We start from the raw sequence: 20,369 nt of genomic DNA on the forward strand, positions 1-20,369 counted from the left end.
TTCTAAGAGAGGGGTTTAGCCAACATACCTCAATTTGAGCTTTCCTTAAATTACTACAACGTTTCGAAAGTTCTAGCTATTCCAATCTATTTTGATACATAACAAAATTGAACACAAATTAGGAATATATTCATGGTTTCAGCTCATTTTAGCGTTTTATCAAAAGCTAGGTGTGCAAATTTGGCTACAAGGTTCTTCTACGAGATTTCCTTCATTTCATAACCCAATATTTACTTATTTGAGCTCAACAATCTTCCCACAACCCTTATCAGTACATGCATGTATACATAATACTCTTACACCCAAGAATCATACTCCTAATCACCCATCTATTACCCCCAAACTTGAAATTGAAGAATTGGGGGAAGAAATTCTTACCTCTTTGAAGCCCTAGCAAGATCCTTGTGAAATCTTCAAGCCATGAGCAAGAATTGATGAACCAATGACTAGGTCTTCCCTTTCTCTCTCTAAGATACTCTCAACTCTCTCTAAAAATATCAGATGAATCACTTAAAAATGACACCCAATACCTTTTTTATAAAAATGGGATCGGGTAAAATTTCCAAAACTTAAACTTGCCGAAACCGGGTTTACGATCGCAGACCGTACCGAGAACCATTATGCGGCTCGCATATCGATCGCATAATTGACTCTCCAAAACTGGGGGTCGTATGGTTGGGTCTGCGGTGATTATACGGACTGCAGACATGTTCTGCGATCGCATAATGCACCGCATAACTAGTATGTGATCGCATAGTGTACGGGACCTTACAAATGGATTCTTTACGGTACAAGTGCGTGTATGCTTTTTCAGGACGACAAGACAAGACGCACATTAAATTTGTATTGTTTACTAAGCTACTACATAACTCATATTTTTCATGCGTCATAGTTCACTTACAGTGGAATATTTACAATACTAGTACGTGAAGGCTTTTTCAGGTCGACAAGACAAGACACACATTAAATTTGTATTGTTTACTAAGCTACTGCATAACACATATTTTTCATATTCCATGATTCACTTACAGTGGAATCTTTACGGTACTAGTGCGTACAGACTTTTCCAGGTTGACAAGACATGATAACGTATATTGCACATGCATCATGTTGAACTTCTTCCTATTTGATTCTTCTTAAGTTGAACCAAATTTTTAGTCATTCATTTAAACAACCCTTTCCAAAATTCCACTTATATTTAATAAGTGGTTTAAGAAGATGCAAAGGAGTGAAGGTAGTTTAAAAGATCCACATGGAACACGTCAGAATACGATCGATCCCTTCCATAAAAAAATATGTTAGGTTGCTATACTGATTCGATAGATGACAAGTGGTATAGTGTTTTACGTCTCTTGAAAAATAAGCCCATAAATATATATATATATATATATATATATATATATATATATATGAGAGAGAGAGAGAGAGAGAGAGAGATCTTAAAATTTCAAAACACATTATAGAGTGGGAAGCGCATTCTACAAATCCTTAAGGTATACGAATTTGGGGTGAAAACCTACAATGGGTTTCACTATACTCAAAAAGATGTGATTATGAAGTATTATGTCTTTCGCATGGGCTAGTTATACCATAAGCATTATCTGCAACATTCTAAACTAAAACACACAAAGATAAACCAAAAGTTATTCGGCATTTGATAAAGGAGAGTTTAGAGATGGAAAAGGCACTAGCCATTCATCATGCATTAGATGATTTTAACTACCTCCAAGGATCAAAGGATCAGCATTGGGCTTTATTAGAGAATGAAAAATTGCATAGAGATCTTGATTATCCTGTATTCCTAACAGTTGTGGAGTGGGAGGGACTACCAAAATTTCTACCGCAGACATTGGATATGTGTCACGAACTAAAAACACGTGACCGGCAATAGGTACTCTACCCGACCCGAGTGAACCATCCCATAAATTAATACTTACCTATGTGCCTAACAGGAGGATGTGAAAGCCCCTTGCCCCTTGACTGAATTAGGCACTACACTAAAAGTGCCAAAAGTCCTAGCCTTTTTGTTCTGCTCCCTATTGGCCCTCTCCTCCTTATGAATCCTATCAAGATCCATTTCTAAATCCATAAAATCAGTAAAGGTGGTGTTTCTTCTCCTAGTAGTTGTATCTTTTCTGATGCCCGAAATCAAGCCACGAGCAAAGCGGTCAATCTTCTCATCCTCAGTAGGGATGAGGTAGGGAGCATAGCGGGATAACTTCTAAAATTTGATGCTATACTCTAGAATGGTCATAGTATCCTACTTTAAGGTCTCAAACAATATCGCAAGGGCAGCTTTCACTCCTGGTGGTAACCACTTCTTAATGAAGATCTTCTTAAACTCCGCCCAAATCATTGGAGGTGCATCTTCCGGTCGACTCTTCTCTACCCCTTTGAACTAGAGGTTAGCAATGTCTTTCAACTGGTCGGCTTCCAATCGAACCACTCGATAGTCTTTAACTCCCAGCAAAGTAGTAGCTTTCTCAACTTCCTCCGAGAAGTCCTGAGGGTATACAGTAGGATTTGTACTGGTGAAAACTGGTGGCTCAAGTCTCACAAATTTCATGGCCAACTGCGCCATGTCCTCAACCACTGGTGCTCTCATCCCTCCTTGTTGGAGTGTCTGAATACCCACTTGAAGGTTATGTAGGGTCTACATAGCCATGGGTCTGCGAAAGTATCCATAGCCTTCCTAATATCATTGAGGGTCTTCTCTAAGTGATTTGGTTCTAGAGGTGGAGCAGGTGTCTCATCAACGTTTTCCTCGAGCTCCTGGACCATCCTTGGAGCCATTGGATCTGGCACAGTCTGTGCTCTTGCAGCCTTCGGAGGTCGCCCCCTAGGTCTAGCGGGTACCCCTCCCGAAGCTGCATCAGGTATAAGAGCAGCTTCCTGGTTCATATTACTGCCACACGTGTTCACCATTTTCTACCAATGGATATAGCTTACGAGTTAGGAAATATTTCTTAGCTCTATTACATGATTCTAGAATAAGAAGAAAGAGTTAAGTGTTCTTATAATGTCCATATAGCCTTGTCGATATAAGTATGGTGCACAACACACCAATACAGAGAAGTCTACCAGACACGATTCTATAGACTTCCTAGGACTCAAATTAGAACCTAGGGCTCTGATACCAAGTTTGTCACACCCTAAAATCACGTGATCGGCACTCGGTATTCTACCCGACCCGAGTGAACCATCCCATAAATTAATACTCACCTATGTTCCTAACAGGAGGATGCAAAAGCCTGTTAAAGTACAAACATTTTAAGATATAAAACAAGACATGAATAATATCTTTAAGTAAATATTTTTCTTTGAAAGAAAACTTCATAAATATAAAAGAAAGTTTCATTCATGCGTGCCATATTAGTAACCATAGGATTACAACCCAAAATGAATACTACTATTGTTTGTGGAATCTCTATGACACATAATGAAATAGTTAACCTAGGCATAACCCAATGGCTTAAAGGATAATAATATAATAAAGTTCTCCATGGGTACGAGTGTGGAGTCTCACCAAAAGAATCAATAGAAAATGTAGAGCTGCCCTAACCATGCGGTCCAAGCTGCTCAGGTCTAGTCGCTCAAAACGGAAATGGAAATGTGGCTGAAAGGCCTAAGCTCTACATGCCTAGTACGAATCATGAACCGTTCCCCAAAAGAAAATAGGACAAAACTTAAGAAGATATAAGATATTCAATAACAATTGATATAGAAAGAAGCCTTTATATCCATTAACAATTTAGAAAATAAAATAAAATAGTATGGTAAAACATATTCAAAGTCTTCCTTTAGCATTAATATTTGCAAATCATGTTACATTTTTCATTTACTAGGAGCACTATACCATCACCGACACGAAAGAAGGTCAACTAGGTTATGTACCTAGCGGCAAAAATCATATACCCTACTTGCTCAGTTCGTCTCATCGTTGTACCGCATGAATCGACTCAGTAATGCTAATAAAGTAGCACAATAGTACCCCCCCCCCCCTAATGGGAAGTACTCTGTCGTAATTTCCAACTGTAAGGTAGGTTCTACGCCTATACTGGCACATGTAGTTTCATGACCTAATGAGAAAACGTATACAAGGTTATTCTCGGTGAACTTAAGTAACTCCCAAAACATTTACATTAATCAATGAGGATGTTCATAGCCAAATCAACTATTTTAGAATAGTTAAATCCAAGATATTTCACAACTCATATATTTCCATTTCAAAAATACTACAAGTGCTATTCCTTATTTTTGTTTTAAAAATTTGAATAACATTTCAAGAAAATAATATTCATAGCTCTTAAATCTTTTATGATGCAAGAAATGGTACAATCCCAACTCACTCATTCCCACAAGCTAGGACTCACATTTAGAAACTCAATTTAATCGTATTTCGATATGAGTATGGAGAAAGGCTGTGAGGGTAATAAGTTTCAACGTACCTCAAATAGCTTCCAAACTTACCCCAAATGATCCAATAATGTCGATGAGCCGCAATCTACATATATGAACTCACATAATTTAATAATGCGTCACAATAATACCAACTAAGCCAACTAAGTGTCTAACACTTAAGTCCAACTTAATAAGTTTATCAAAAATCCCCATTTCATCATTTGAAGGCCAAAACTTGAATAATAACTTCAACTCATTCATTAAACTTGTTATTGGATCTAGTCGTTCCACTAGAAACTCAAAATAACATCATTCAAGTAAGACCCAACAGTATTCATCATCCCTACCAACCAACTCTTCTAGGGTTTCATGAATAAATGTTTAAATATAAATCTTTCTTCATAAATATACTCTACTATGTTCATGGAGTATAATATATAAGTTTGGAGTGAAGAAATTACCTCTTTGTCAAACCCTATAAAATTCAAGATTTGAGTTCTTGAAGTGTTCTTGAGATTTTCTTTAAGAATCTATAATTTTCATGTAGTTGAAGAGTTAAGAGATGTATTTAATGAATTAAATCAACCAAGAAAGATTTAAATTCTTACCTTAAAGGTGTATTAATGGTAGAGAGTTCTCTTCTCTCTCTAAGTCTTCAAAGACAAATCCCCAAAATATAAGACCAATCTCCTCCCGTAATTGCCTTTAAAAGGCTTGAGAACTCGGAGGCCGCATGGGACACGTCGCATGCTTCATCGCGTGCGTCCCAGCACCTTCAATTTGTGTGGACGCCAACTTTCGCGATGGGACAAGTTCACTGCCTCAAATTTTGGCAGTTTCAAAATCGAGACATATAAACTTCATTCTTTGTTTGCTAATTTACCACTCTTGGACTTTGTATTCCTTTGTCTCCTTGTCCCCTTACTTCGTGACATCCCTTACTTTTCCAATTCATTTTTAATTAGCCACCTTTGTTGCAAGTTTGATTTATTTATTTTATTTTCACTTATTTCCATGCATATTATTCAATTCCATAGCATTTAATAATTAATTCCTTGGGTCCCATAATGTGTATCTATCCCAGCCACTCCAAAACTCAAACATTCGTCAAAAGCTTCATCTTTCTGACATTAATATTTTCCTTTCAAGGGTTGTTAATAAGATTTTTAATTACCATTAATCCAACACTCATTCTTCGATAAAATAATTATTTCCAAATATCTCAATAACTTCGTTCTACTCAAATAATTCATGTAGCTTGGGTTAGATCAAATTACATCCTTAAGCTCAAATTAAATCCAAATTATTCATAGAAGTTACGGGGCTTTACATTCTCCCTCACTTAGAAACATTCGTCCTCGAATGTAAGTCTTTAGTCATTTTTAAATCCAAAATTTTACTATCCAAGCTTTTCTTTAACTTGCAAATCGTTAATGCCTCAAAATTTGACTAACTCTCCAAATTCTAAAACTTTCGGCAGAGTTTTCTTTGTTTCTAGGAATACCTAAATTTTCAATCCACCTGTGAACCATGAGAATACAATATAAAATGCCCCACGCGGCTCTACTCATCACAACTACATCAATAAAGGCCTCCACGATTTCACAATCTTCAAACACCATTACATAGCCTCTCTCGGCATCATGAAAATAAAATCTATTACCATGAGACAGATCTTACCATCATGAGCAGTAAATGAATCGATGACATCGGAAAATACCGAATCCCAACCCATACGTAAAATAAATCAATTGATCATTTTCCCCATGGAAGTAAAATATAAACTCTAAGCTCAAGATTTCTAAAAAGTAGTCATACATGAAGTCGCGAATAAGTGTGGGTATCTAATTTTCATATCTTCCTCGGCCTCCTAAGTAGCCTCCTCAACATCATGATTACGCCATAAAACTTTAAGTGAAGCTATGTCTTTAGTCCTCAACCTACGGACTTGCCTATCAAGAATCTCAACCGGTTCTTCGTCATAAGTTAAACCGTCATTTATTTCTACTACCTCTGATGAGATGATGTGAGTAGGATCTAGAATATACCCTCGTAGCATCGATACATGAAAAACAGGGTGAACTGAAGTCATCGATGCAGGTAACTGCAGCTTGTAGACTACTTCACCAATCCTTTTCAAGACTCGATATGGACCAATGAATCTAGGACATAGCTTGCCCTTCTTCCCAAATCTCATAATGCCATTCATTGGTGATACCTTCAAGAATACTTGATCACCCTCTTTAAATTCCAAATTACGATGATGTACATCTGTATAGAGTTTTTGTCGACTCTGAGCGGTCTTAAGTCGTTGTTAAATCAAAGCCACCTTCTGTAAGACATCATGCACAAGACCAGGACCAAGTAGTCCTACCTCAGTCGGCTTAAACCATCCAATAGGTGATCTATAATGCCGTCCATACAAAGCCTCATAGGGAGCCATCTGGATACTAGCCTGATAGCTATTATTGTAGGAAAATTCAACCAGAGGTAAGTGTTCATCCCAATTTACACCAAAATCAAGGACACTGGCCCGCAACATATCCTCAAGCATCTGAATAGTTCTCCCAGCTTGTCCGTCAGTCTGTGGATGAAAAGCAGTACTCAAATTGACACTTGTACACAATCCTTCTTGAAAGGACTGCTAAAAATGAGTAGTAAACTGGGTCCCTCTATCAGATATAATGGAAACTGGAATACCGTGAAGTCTGACAATTTCTTTCAAGTACAACTTAGCATATTGCGGTGTCGTGTCAGTCATATTTACCGGTAAGAAATGCGCCGACTTTGTAAGTCGGTCTACAATCACCCAAATAGAGTCATGCTCTAAGCAAGTGCGAGTCAAACCCACCACAAAGTCTATATTAATCATCTCCCACTTCCAAAGATGAATCTCAATATTCTAAGCCAACCCACCAGGTCTTTGATGCTCAGCTTTTACTTGCTGGCAATTGAAACATCTAGCCATGAAGTCTGAAACGTTTTCCTTCATTCGATTCCACCAATACAACTCCCTCAAGTCCGTGTACATTTTTGTGGACCCTGGATGTATAGAATATCTCGATTTGTGTGCCTAAGCCATAATTTCATTACGAATTCCATCAACATGCACAAATGACCGTTCATCTTTAACACCCCATCCTCATCAAGAGAAAATGCAAGGATATCTTTAGATTGTACACCATTTCGAATATTCATCAAATTTGGATCTTCAAATTGCTTAGCCTTGACACGCTCAATAAGTGAGGAACGTGCTATGGCACAAGCGGCAATGTCTTTAGCTATCGGTAAATGTGCCAAAGTACCTCCTGACTTTTGGCTTAGCGAGTCGGCTACCACATTCGCCTTCCTCGGATGGTAATGAATGCTTAAATCACAATCCTTCAATAGTTCTAACCATATTCTTTGCCTCAGGTTTAATTCCCTCTACTTGAATATATATTGCAAGCTTTTATGGTCAGAATATACTTCACAGTGCACACCATACAAATAATGCCTCCAAATTTTCAAAGCAAATACCACCGGCAAGTTCCAAGTCATGGGTCAGATAGTTCTTCTCATGGATCTTCAATTGTCTAGAAGCATAAGCAATAACCTTACCTTTCTGCATCAAGACATAGTCCAACCCAACTCTAGAGGCGTCACAATATACCACAAAGCCATCTGAACCTGTTGGCAAGGTCAATACCGGCGTCGTAGTCAATCTAGCTTTCAACTCTTGAAAACTTCTCTCACAAGCATCCGACCACTGAAACTTCATTGCTCTTTGCGTCAACTTGGTTAACGGAGATGCAAGAGTAGAAAATCCTTCAACAAACCATTGATAGTAGCTCACTAATCCCAAGAAACTACGGATCTCTGTCGGTGTAGTTGGTCTAGGCCAACTCTTAACCGCTTCAATCTTTTGAGGATCAACCCTAATACCTTCACGAGTTACCACATAATCCAAGAATGCTACGGATTCAAGTAAAAAATTCACACTTAGAGAATTTGTCATACAACTTTTGCTCCAAAAGCATCTACAACACTATCCTCAAATGATTGACATGTTCCTCGTTACTTCACGAATAGACTAATATGTCATCAATGAAAACAATCACGAACCTGTCAAAAAATGGTTTAAAACCCTGATTCATTAGATCCATAAAGGTTGCGGGTGCATTTGTTAGCCCAAATGACATCACCAAAAATTCATAATGCCTGTAGCGGGTCCGAAAAGCCATTTTGGGAATATCCTTCTCTCGAGTTTTCAATTGATGATACCTTGACCTTAAATCAATCTTCGAGAAGTACTTCGCCCCTTACAACTGGTCAAACAAGTCATCTATTCGAGGTAATGGATACCTATTCTTGACGGTCACCTTGTTAAGTTGCCTGTAGTCAATACACGTCCTCAAAGAACCATCTTTCTTTTTCACAAATAACACTGGCGCACCCCAAGGTGATACACTAGGTCTAATAAACCCTTTATCCAATAAATCTTTCAATTGCTCCTTCAATTCTATCAACTCAGCTGGAGCTATTTGGTATGGGGGAATAGATATCAGGTGAGTATCTAGCACCAAATATATCCCAAAGTCGATGACCCGATCTGGTGGAATACCCGGAAGCTCTGCAGTAAAAACATCAGGAAATGCATTAACAATTGGCACAGACTGAATGCTTGCTACCTCTACAGTTGAGTCGGTGACTTTGACTAAATGATAAAGACAGCCCTTCGTAATAATCTTATTCGCCTTAAGGTATGAAATAAACTTACCTCGAGGCTCAGTAATATTGCCTTTCCACTCACGAACTGACTCATTAGGAAACTCAAACTTGACCACTTTAGCATGACAATCAAGAATGGCATAACACTTGTATAACCAATCGATCCATATGATCACATCAAAATCAACCATTTCTAACTCAATGAGGTCTGTCGTAGTCTCTCAATCCTTAATTATATTCACACAGCCCCTATAGACGCGGGAGGCAATAATAGAATCTCCCACCAGAGTTCACACAGAAAATGGTCCAAGTAGTTGTTCTGGCTCTATCCCAAAATCCAAAGCAAAGTACGGAGTAACATAGGAAAAAGTAGATCGGGGGTCCACAAGAGTATAAGCATCTAGAGTACAAACAGTAAGTATACCTGTGACGACAGCATCTGAAGCCTCCGCAGTAAGGAGAGTAGGCATGGCATAGAAATGGGGATGAGACCCCTGGGAAGTAGTTGTTGTCTGTGGCACTTTTCCTGCATTGCGCCCATTGTGGGCCCCATTACCCCTAGGTGAGGGCGGTGCAATCGAAGTAGTAGCCATAAATGGTGACAGATGAGCTATCAAACCCTGCTGACTATTAGGACAAAACTTTCGGATATGACCCATCAACCCACAACCATAGCACGGACCACGGGGTCCCTTGGTAGCACTAGATTGACGTTGATGAGATCCCACACTACTCTAAGCCTGTTGTCCAGTGCGGTGGTCGCCCTGAATTGGCATAGACTGGCTTCCTTATCTAGTACTGCTCTGCCCCTTGCCCGAATTAGGCACTACACTAAAAGTGCCAAAAGTCCGAGCCTTTTTGTTCTGCTCCCTATTAGCCCTCTCCTCCTGATGAATCCTCTCAAGATCCATTTCTTAATCCATAAAATCAGTAAAGGAGGTGTTTCTTCTCCAAGTAGCTGTATCTTTTCTGATGCCCGAAATCAAGCCACGAGCAAAGCGGTCAATCTTCTCATCCTCAGTAGGGATGAGGTAGGGAGCATAGCGGGATAACTTCTCGAATTTGATGCTATACTCTAGAATGGTCACAGTATCCTACTTTAAGGTCTCAAACAATATCGCAAGGGCAGCTTTCACTCCTGGTGGTAACCACTTCTTAATGAAGATCTTCTTAAACTCCGCCCAAATCATTGGAGGTGCATCCTCCGGTCGACTCTTCTCTACCCCTTTGAACTAGAGGTTAGCAATGTCTTTCAACTAGTCGGCTTCCAATCAAACCACACGATAGTCTTTAACTCCCAACAAAGTAGTAGTTTTCTCAACTTCCTCCAAGAAGCCCTGAGGGTATGCAGTAGAATTTGTACTGGTGAAAACTGGAGGCTCAAGTCTCACAAATTTCATGGCCAACTGCGCCATGTCTTCAACCACTGGTGCTCTCATCCCTCCTTATTGGAGTGTCTGAATACCCACTTGAAGGTTATGTAGGATCTACATAGCCATGGGGTCTGCAAAAGTATCCATAGCCTTCCTAATATCATTGAGGGTCTTCTCCAAGTGATTTGGTTCTAGAGGTGGAGCAGGTGTCTCATCAACTTTTTCCTCGAGCTCCTGGACCATCCTTGGAACCATTGGATCTGGCATAGTCTGTGCTCTTGAAGCCTTCGGAGGTCGGCCCCTAGGTCTAGCGGGTACCCCTCCCGAAGCTGCATCGGGTATAAGAGCAGCTTCCCGGTTCATATTACCGCCACGCGTGTTCACCATCTTCTACCAATGGATATAGCGTACGAGTTAGGAAATATTTCTTAGCTCTATTACATGATTCTAGAATAAGAAGAAAGAGTGAAGTGTTCTTATAATGTCCATATAGCCTTGTCGATATAAGTGTGGTGCACAACACACCAATACAGAGAAGTCTACCAGACAAGATTCTATAGACTTCCTAGGACTCGAATTAGAACCTAGGGCTCTGATACCAAGTTTGTCACACCCTAAAACCACGTGACCGGCACTCAGTATTCTACCCGACCCGAGTGAACCATCCCATAAATTAATACTCACCTATGTTCCTAACAGGAGGATGCAAAAGCCTGTTAAAGTACAAACATTTTAAGATATAAAACAAGACATGAATAATATCTTTAAGTAAATATTTTTCTTTGAAAGAAAACTTCATAAATATAAAAGAAAGTTTCATTCATGCGTGCCATATTAGTAACCATATGATTACAACCCAAAATGAATACTACTATTGTTTGTGGAATCTCTATGACACATAATGAAATAGTTAACCTAGGCATAACCCAATGGCTTAAAGGATAATAATATAATAAAGTTCTCCATGGGTAAGAGTGTGGAGTCTCACCAAAAGAATCAATAGAAAATGTAGAGCTGCCCTAACCATGCGGTCCAAGCTGCTCAGGTCTAGTCTCTCAAAACGGAAATGGAAATGTGGCTGAAAGGCCTAAGCTCTACATGCCTAGTACGAATCATGAACCGTTCCCCAAAAGAAAATAGGACAACACTTAAGAAGATATAAGATTTGCAATAACAATTAATATAGAAAGAAGCCTACATATCCATTAACAATTTAGACAATAAAATAAAATAGTATGGTAAAACATATTTCAAAGTCTTCCTTTAGCATTAATCTTTGCAAATCATGTTACAATTTTCATTTATCGGGAGCACTATGCCATCACCGACACGAAAGAATGTCAACTAGGTAATGTACCTAGCGGCAAGTATCATATACCCTACTTGCTCAGGTCGTCTCATCGTTGTGCCGTACGAATCTACTCAGTCGTGCTAATAAAGTAGCACAATAGTACACCTCGTACTTCCCAACCGTAAGGTAGGTTATACGCCTCTACCGGCACGTGTAGTTTCATGACCTAATGAGAAAACGTATCCAGGGTCAATTTGGGTGAACTTAAGTAACTCCCAAAACCTTTACATTAATCAATGACGATGTTCATAGCCAAATCAACTATTTGAGAATAGTTAAATCCAAGATATTTCACAACTCATATATTTCCATTTCAAAAATACTACAAGTGCTATTCCTTATTTTTGTTTTAAAAATTTGAAAAATATTTCAAGAAAATAATATTTATAGCACTTAAATCTTTTATGATGCAAGAAATGGTACAATCCCAACTCGCTCGTCCCCACAAGCTAGGACTCACATTTAGAAACTCAATTTCATCGTGTTTCGATATGAGTTTGGAGAAAAGCTCCGAGGGTAATAAGTTTCAACGTACCTCAAATAGCTTCCAACCTTACCCCAAATGATCCAATAATGCTGACGAGCCGCAATCTACATATACGAACTCACATAATTTAATAACGCGTCACAACAATACCAACTAAGCCAACTAAGTGTCTAACACTTAAGTCCAACATAATAAGTTTATTAAAAATCCTCATTTAATCATTTGAAGGTCAATCATTGAATTATAACTGCAACGCATTCATTAAACTTTCTATTGGATCTAGTCGTTCCACTAGAAACTCAAAATAACATCGTTCAAGAAAGACCCAACATTATTCACCATCCCTACAAACCAACTCTTCTAGTGTTTCATAAATAGAAGTTTAAATACAAATATATCTTCATAAACTTACTCTACTACGTCCATGGAGTATAATATATAAGTTTGGAGTGAAGAGAATACTTCTTTGTCAAACTCTAGAAAATTCAAGATTTGAGTTCTTGAAGTGTTCTTAAGACTTTCTTCAAGAATCTATAATTTTCATGTAGTTGAAGAGTTAAGTAATGTATTTAATGAACTATATCTACCAAGAAAGGATTAAATTCTTACCTTAAAGGTGTATTAATGGTAGAGAGTTCTCTTCTCTCTCTAAGTCTTCAAAGACAAAGCCCCAAAATAAAAGACGAATCTCCTCCCGTAATTGCCTTTAAAAGGCTTTAGAACTCGGATGTCGCATGGGATGCGTCGCATGCTTCATCGCGTGCGTCCCAGCTCCTTCAATTTGTGTGGACGCCAACTTTCGCGCTATGGGACAAGTTCACTGCCTCAAATTTTGGCAGCTTCAAAATCGAGACATATAAACTTCATTCTTTGTTTGCTAATTTACTACTCTTGGACTTTGTATTCCTTTGTCTCCTTGTCCACTTACTTCATGACATCCCTTACTTTTCGGATTCATTTTTAATTAGCCACTTTTGTTGCAAGCTTGATTTCTTTATTTTATTTTTACTTATTTCCATGCATATTATTCAATTCCATGGCATTTAATAATTAATTTCTTGGGTCCCATAATGTGTATCTATTCCAGCCACTCGAAAACTCAAATATTGGTCCAAACCTTCATCTTTGTGATATTAATATTTTCCTTTTAAGAGTTGTTATTAATCTTTTTAATTACCATTAATCCAATACTCATTCTTCGATAAAATAATTATTTCCAAATATCTCAATAACTTCGTTCTACTCAAATAATTCATGTAGCTTGGGTTTGATCAAATTACATCTTTAAGCTCAAATTAAATCCAAATTATTCATAGAAGTTACAGGGCTTTACGCATAAGACTTCCATATTGTTGTAAAAATCAAGCAAGTGATCTTATTGATGATAGCGATAAAATACGAGAAATGTGTATCAACTGGGGCCTAGATTGTGATGCCCTCGGTCCGAACAGATGCGAACAAGACAGTGACGAAGAAGATGAAGAAAATGACAATAAAGAGACCGACGAAAGTAATGATGAATTAGTCCCCAACAGTGACGATAATGACGAATGAAAATCATTATTTCTTTCTTCAAGTTTTTTTAAGTATTCGATTGAATCTTCAATGCTAAGTCTCAATTAGAGTTAACACTATTGAAAATATAATTCTATTTCATTAATACTACAAGCACGCACCATTACAGAAACTTATTCCTACTAAATATATTGCTACAAAAAACAAATTTTATGCTTGAAAATTGCCAATATTGGATGAACTGCCACCTGGAGCTGAATTATCGCCGCTTCCCAAACTGGTTGTAGGATATTTACAACGACCGTGTCCTGTTTGGGAATATATACCATATTTACATGAATATACAATATCACTAACATCCATTTGGTTCTGTATCCGCGTTCTTTTTTTCACTTGCCTATGACGTATGAAATCCTTGTTAAAAACCATTTTAAATGGTTTCAGCGGCCAATAATGGTCAAAACCCACTGGTCGAAAGTGGTCGTTATAGGTGTTTGTGTATGCAGCCACAATATATTCTTTATCAACATACCTCGTCGCTGCAAACCTACTATGTTGAAAGCACTTCATGGCATGTGAGCATGGCAAGTGATAAATTGGCCATTTCTCACATGAACATAATCGTGTGGATTCATTGATGGTATGGGTATTATTATCACGGTTTTGATGTAAACCGGTGCGAACTTCAAAAATATCTCGTTCGCTGCAATATTTCAAAATATGTAAGCCAATGTGTCTGCTTCCTATATTTTTCAAATCGTTTCATCGGTTGTGATATAAATTGAACATCCTTTTCCAACAAGGATGATGCACTGCAAAATCTTTCGACAAACCTCTCCGCCAGTTGCTTGAATGACATCTGAACCATGGCAATAACAGGCAATCCACGGGCAGACTTCAACAACCCGTTGAAAGACTCTTACACATTTGTAGTCAAAATTTCCCATCTTCTGCCACCATCCTTATGCAAAGTCCACTTACCAAGCTCATATTGCATCAACCAATGATAAGTTCCTTCGTCTTCCTACCTAGTCAATTCCATTCACATCCTGAATTTACACTCTTGATGGTCTGTTGTAGCCATCCACATTAAATCATATAAGCTCTTATTCTGATAATCCCACTGGAAGTTGGTCTTCAAGTGCCTAACATAGTAACGGTGGTAGGCGTATGGCTCCTTCCATGCATCCAAAGTACACACGGAACTTAAAATCCCACCGTACCGATCAGATATTAGATAAATATTTGAACGTTGTCTCACAACGTGCTCCTTCAAGTGGTTTAAAAATATGTCCAAGTCTCTTGACTTTCATTGGAACAAATAGCAAATGCAAGGGAAAATATGCTTCCATTAGCATCTATTGCAACGACAATCAACATCTTTATATCATACTTTCCATATACATGTGTTCCGTCTACGGAGATCACCGGCCGACAATGAACAAAACCATCCATGGATGGTTTAAATGCCTAGAACACATATCTGAATATGTATTCTGGTAAGTTAGGACTCTGATCGTGCTTCTATTCAACAACTGTACCGGGGTTAAAGTGTTGAAAAGTAGCCATGTACCTCGGTAGAGCCGCAAATAACTTATCCCAGTTGCCATAAACAATATCAAACGCACGTTTACGCCCGAGAAATGCCTTTCTTTTGGTAATGGTACACCCATATACTTGCACAACTGATGTTATACACTTTTTCACCTTTTACCATCTAGACGATTCAATGTGTAGAATCAAGACAAGGGCAATCAAATCAACATTTAAGTTAAAATAATTCCCATTGAATGTGTCCATATCACAAGTTTGCTTGCCAATGTATTTTCCCACATCCACATATTTAGTTTTCAACTTTCTCACACGCATCATCCACTTACAATCGTGGTCCCATATACGACAAAAAACCTTATATAAATGCTTAGATGACTCAATAACCTCGATCTCTTGAAAGTTTTTTATGCTGGAAATTCGCACCGCCCTGCTAAGGCATGACTTGCCACCAAAAAGCATATTCTTACAGAGCTCTATTGGTCTAGATTCATCCCACATTGTTGTATGAATATCGTCAAGATCCCTTGTGAGGGCATCCACATCCGGCATATTGGGCAAGTGATCAAGGTAGGGAATCTCCCTTGAATGAAAGGACATACGGGACTCATACATTGTGGGTCTAACGGTAGGTGGAGTTTGCATATACGAAGCATGCTCAGTTGTGGCATCATGCTCCCTCGTCAAATCGTGTTGCTCATTCTCACTCTCATATGCGAAGTGTGGTTCCTCATCGTCGCTCTCATCAGGGAAGGTTGTATCATCTCCAGACTCATCAGCATTGTTGTCATAATCACTAACATCTTCCTCACTATGTACATCTGCCATATCTTGATTCAATATATCGTCATCGCGCAACTGAGTTAGGACAGGACCGCAATGTTGCTCGTTTTCACTACACAACCAATAAAATAATGAGTTTCTCAGTGTCACCACAGCATAATATATAACTTTATCTCTCAACTTATAATTCATAATCTAAAGATAGTCCATGATGCACATTATCGAGTTGTTGATGACTCGCGGATAGACCAGCATGATCCAAACCTCCAAAATTAGGTATATTTCAACTGTTGGTTGATTCATAAATTGTAAAATTCATATCTGCCGGTAACATCTTTGAAAGATATAAGTGTTAGTACGAATAAGATACATAAAAGAAAAAATTATACTACAACAAAGAAAATTAAAATTTACCACTCGGCGTGTGAATTATGTAAACTTGGCAACCCTCCATGTTGCTGCATTGGGGAGAAATTATGTTCTTACTCCTCATTCGTCCGTGGAGATAAGTTTAGATCTGGCCAGACTCTTTCATACAGAACTTGTTCGGATAAAACTACTCTAAAAATACTACCAGATAATTGAGTGTTATCCATATTTTGCGGAACATCAATATTGTTGACGTCTTTAGACTAGACGTACATTTTCAGCATTTTTTAACACAAGAATATCTCGGTGTTCATCCGGAGTCCTCAAAAAATCTTGTAGAGTTTCATCATTTTCGATGTTAAACTCTTCATAACAAGTGATCCCTTGCAGAGTAAGCGAATAAGGATATCTTCCTGTTACCTTAATATTACGAAACGTTTACTCACACTCATTCTTTTACAAAACAAAGATACCAATTTGTCGTACCCCAATGTGCATGTGGCAACTTAACAATACTCTGTGGAGAACAAATGTAATGTATCAAGTTATTCTCTACCACAACCTCACCACCCCAATATAATGCAACCTTAATTTTTCGTTCTTCGGACATTCTAGTAAAGTTCAAAAAATATTGATGAATATGAAGTGATACAAAGGATGTTGAAGAATGAATTTTTCAGAATGATTTTTTGAAGAACGAATGGTGTACCTTAAGTAAGCAAATATCCAATGTGAGGGGATGGCAAATGGTATATATAGCGCATGTATTATATGTGTTGTATGTATATTGCATATAATATACGAGCTATACTCATCAATTATTATGGGTCAACAAATAATAAGCACAACGCATGTATTTCATGTGTTATACTTTAACGGAGCAATTGACCGTTAAGGTATAGCGCATGAAAAGCATGCGTTATATATAAAAATGTCAGTCAACTTTTTTTTCCACTTATTTTTGTGTGTTGAGTCCAATTTTGCATCATTTTGGTTCGGAATCCAAGTATATAGAGAGGAAAAGAGCCGCACAGACAGGGATACAAGAGATGTCTCAAATAATGAGTAATTCTTTTTTCCCTTCAATCACATCATCATCAGTGAAAGAATTGTGATCGAAATAACCCCTAGTTGTACTCTAGCCAATTTCGAGACAAAACTCCATTGCCACTTGACATTTAAAAATAAAATAAAAAAATACACCCCTGCCATAGAACTTTTCTTTTCCTTTTCCTTTAACCATACAACTTGTTAATCAATAAGTGACAAGATGGTTCCTGCTACGAAATCAATATATGAACAGGGCGGAGCTACATGCTTCGAAATAGTTTAATTGAATTCTTTCCTCCGAAAAATATACTTTTGCAAATAGAGGATAAAAATGATTTCTTTTGTGTACGTATAAATTGTTGAATCCTAATGTTGACATTAAGAAAGCTTCTAGTGTAGAGACGGAGTGGCTCAAAAGTTCTTTTAGGTCAGACTCAAATCTCTAGTGTGATATTCTTACATTTTTTTAATCGTCTCATTAAAATTCTTACTTCTGTCATTTTCGTCATGCAGTAGCGTAGTTATACAGTAAATGGTGGTCAATTGAATATTTCTCTTTGAAAAATTATGTCATGCATACAAAAATTATACTACCTATATAGGTTAAAATTGCTTTATATATATATATATATATATATATAATTTACATTAAATCCTAAGCGAAATTCTTGCCTCGTTCATCTTCCCATATATATGAACACAGGAAACAAACTTAAAAGAAGGATTTGGAGGTTATTTGTAAATGTGTGGCATGGTTCTGGTCCCAGAAACAAAGCAAATGGAAGTGTGGACAGTCCAAATGCCATTAGAATTTGAAGCAATGTCCCATTCATTAAAAGTATGAATACCAACGTTAGTGCTCTCTCAGAACTCGTGAAAAGAAAAAGTAATTTATTAAAACAAATGATAGTATTAGTTTTTCTGTTTTATGTCGAGCACTCTTTGCTGCAAAATTACAAAACTGAAATAGACGTGTCTTATTAGAAAAAGAAAAAGAGTCTTACTCTAAATCATGACTTCTCCCATTATCCTGTACTTCTGCAGCAAAAAATCTGCAACTTGTCTTCTTCTTTTTTTCTTTTTCTTGTTACCCCTTTAGATTATTTTTTTTCAACACCTTAAATTTTCTTTTACCTGTCAATTATCTATCAACTTCCAGCTCCATAAAAAAGTGAAATACACAGACAAGGACATAATCAAGAAAACAAGCCTTTTATCCAGAGATATTCCCTGTCTAAAGCGGCAAAGAGAAGCAAAGAGTCTCCAGGATTTTTGTTTAGTGTTTCACTGCCTTAAAGCGAGATGAGTAGTTTTGGCCATCTTTTAACACTTGGTTAAATATTGTCTGAACTTGTATTTGAGAAGAGTTAAAAGGAAAAGAAAGAAATTCCATAAATAAAACTGTAAAGAATTGAGCTGGGACATGGGAATTAAAAAGAGAGTGGAGAGAAGCAAAAAAAAAAAAAACATTTAAGCAGGAAATAGGGCAGGTCAAAATCTTTGCGGAGTAAGATGTCATCCATCCCGGACCTAGTTGTTATTCCTAGAAAATTGAATATTTATAAGTTCATAATTTTGAGTTAATTATTTGCAAAGGATTTTGGATTAATTTTTCTTGTAATGATGAGATGTTTATTGCAACTTTCACACGTTATATGGATTTCAAAATAATATAACTTCCCTTATATATGAAGTATCAGTGACTAAACCTATATCTTTTTCAACTTAACCTTTGACTTACTATTAATAGGCCATAATTGTCACATTATGGAAATGTCACAAATAGGAGCAGCAAACTAGGTTTACTAACTAAATTGTCTTGTTCCTAAGTCCTAACCAACCAATTTTCTTCTGACCCAACTTTTGTAAATTCTAAATCCAGTAAAGCAAAGGTATGTCACATCTTTAGGGTCCTCACAGTCATAATAAGTCATATCAAATCTTTAGGACCGTTAAAGAAGTCATATAATAGGAGCTGTTACTTTTCCTTTTAATATTCGCCCAATATCTTCCCTTGCTTGGTTTATGTAAGCTTTCATCACATAAAACCATACAAGGTAAGCATTTTGCTGCAGCCCAACCACTCATCCTCCTAAAATCCATAATTTGAAATAGTAAAAAGAAAGAAAAAAATAAGACTGTAAATTTAATACCGGTCTAAAGAATGTGCAAGAATTAAACTAGAAGTTTCTGGTTTTTTTCCTCTCTTCTCGTGCAATTGACCGTCTCAATCAACCTTGTTTCGAACTTTCACTTGTATTCAATCATTGGATTGATGAAATCCGTTTTCTGCCTCTATATATCATATTTTGAATCTCTTTAAAATAGCGGTAATCAAGGGGTTCAAAACCTTGTATTCAAAGCATAGCTCAGTAATCTCCCACTTGCCACAATTTCTTTTACCTTAGGCTTCCTACTAAATATTTAACCTCCGTCCAACCAAAAATGGAGCACTCTCGTGTAACTCTCTTAGCAAGAGATAAATCCAACTACAGAATTATTCCTAGCAGTAGCAGACACTGGAATCTGTAAAGCTAAAGTCTTTGGTTCTGACACAGCTAAGTGGTAAACAAAAACTGAAAATTTGCTATTACAGACAATAAAAAAGAAGAATGTGAACGGTATCCTTCCAAGAATAAAGTATTTCTGAATCTGAATCATGCTTTCCCTCCCAATATAACTTTAACTGTTATCTCTGTAAAATTTGTCTATTACTTTATCTTTAACCTTACAGAGAAAGAGAAAAAAAAACAAAAAAAACAGCAGACAACAGGGCTAA

General features: G+C 37.4%; 1 protein-coding gene across 1 annotated transcript; it reads right to left on the minus strand.

Annotated features, from left to right (window-relative positions):
- Window positions 1-6,271: 6,271 nt before the first annotated feature.
- On the minus strand, window positions 6,272-8,398 carry LOC138898734 (uncharacterized). The gene is made up of 4 exons (XM_070184830.1): window positions 7,884-8,398; window positions 7,495-7,768; window positions 6,731-6,985; window positions 6,272-6,619 (listed from the first exon to the last, which is right to left on the minus strand). The coding sequence occupies exons 1-4, from the start codon at window positions 8,396-8,398 to the stop codon at window positions 6,272-6,274; spliced, it is 1,392 nt and encodes a 463-aa protein (XP_070040931.1).
- Window positions 8,399-20,369: the final 11,971 nt, after the last annotated feature.

This window comes from Nicotiana tomentosiformis, chromosome 9, assembly GCF_000390325.3.
Source record: "Nicotiana tomentosiformis chromosome 9, ASM39032v3, whole genome shotgun sequence".
Lineage (NCBI taxonomy): Eukaryota > Viridiplantae > Streptophyta > Magnoliopsida > Solanales > Solanaceae > Nicotiana > Nicotiana tomentosiformis.

Excerpts from the sequence above, each read along its gene's own strand:
- LOC138898734 (XM_070184830.1), bottom strand. The coding sequence starts at position 8,398 with ATGACAAATTCTCTAAGTGTGAATTTTTTACTTGAATCCGTAGCATTC. Across the intron at positions 6,986-7,494 it reads TGTGCATGTTGATGGAATTC|ACTGACGGACAAGCTGGGAG; the intron begins GTAATGAAATTA and ends TTTCATCCACAG. Across the intron at positions 6,620-6,730 it reads TGCATGATGTCTTACAGAAG|GTATCACCAATGAATGGCAT; the intron begins GTGGCTTTGATT and ends GTATTCTTGAAG.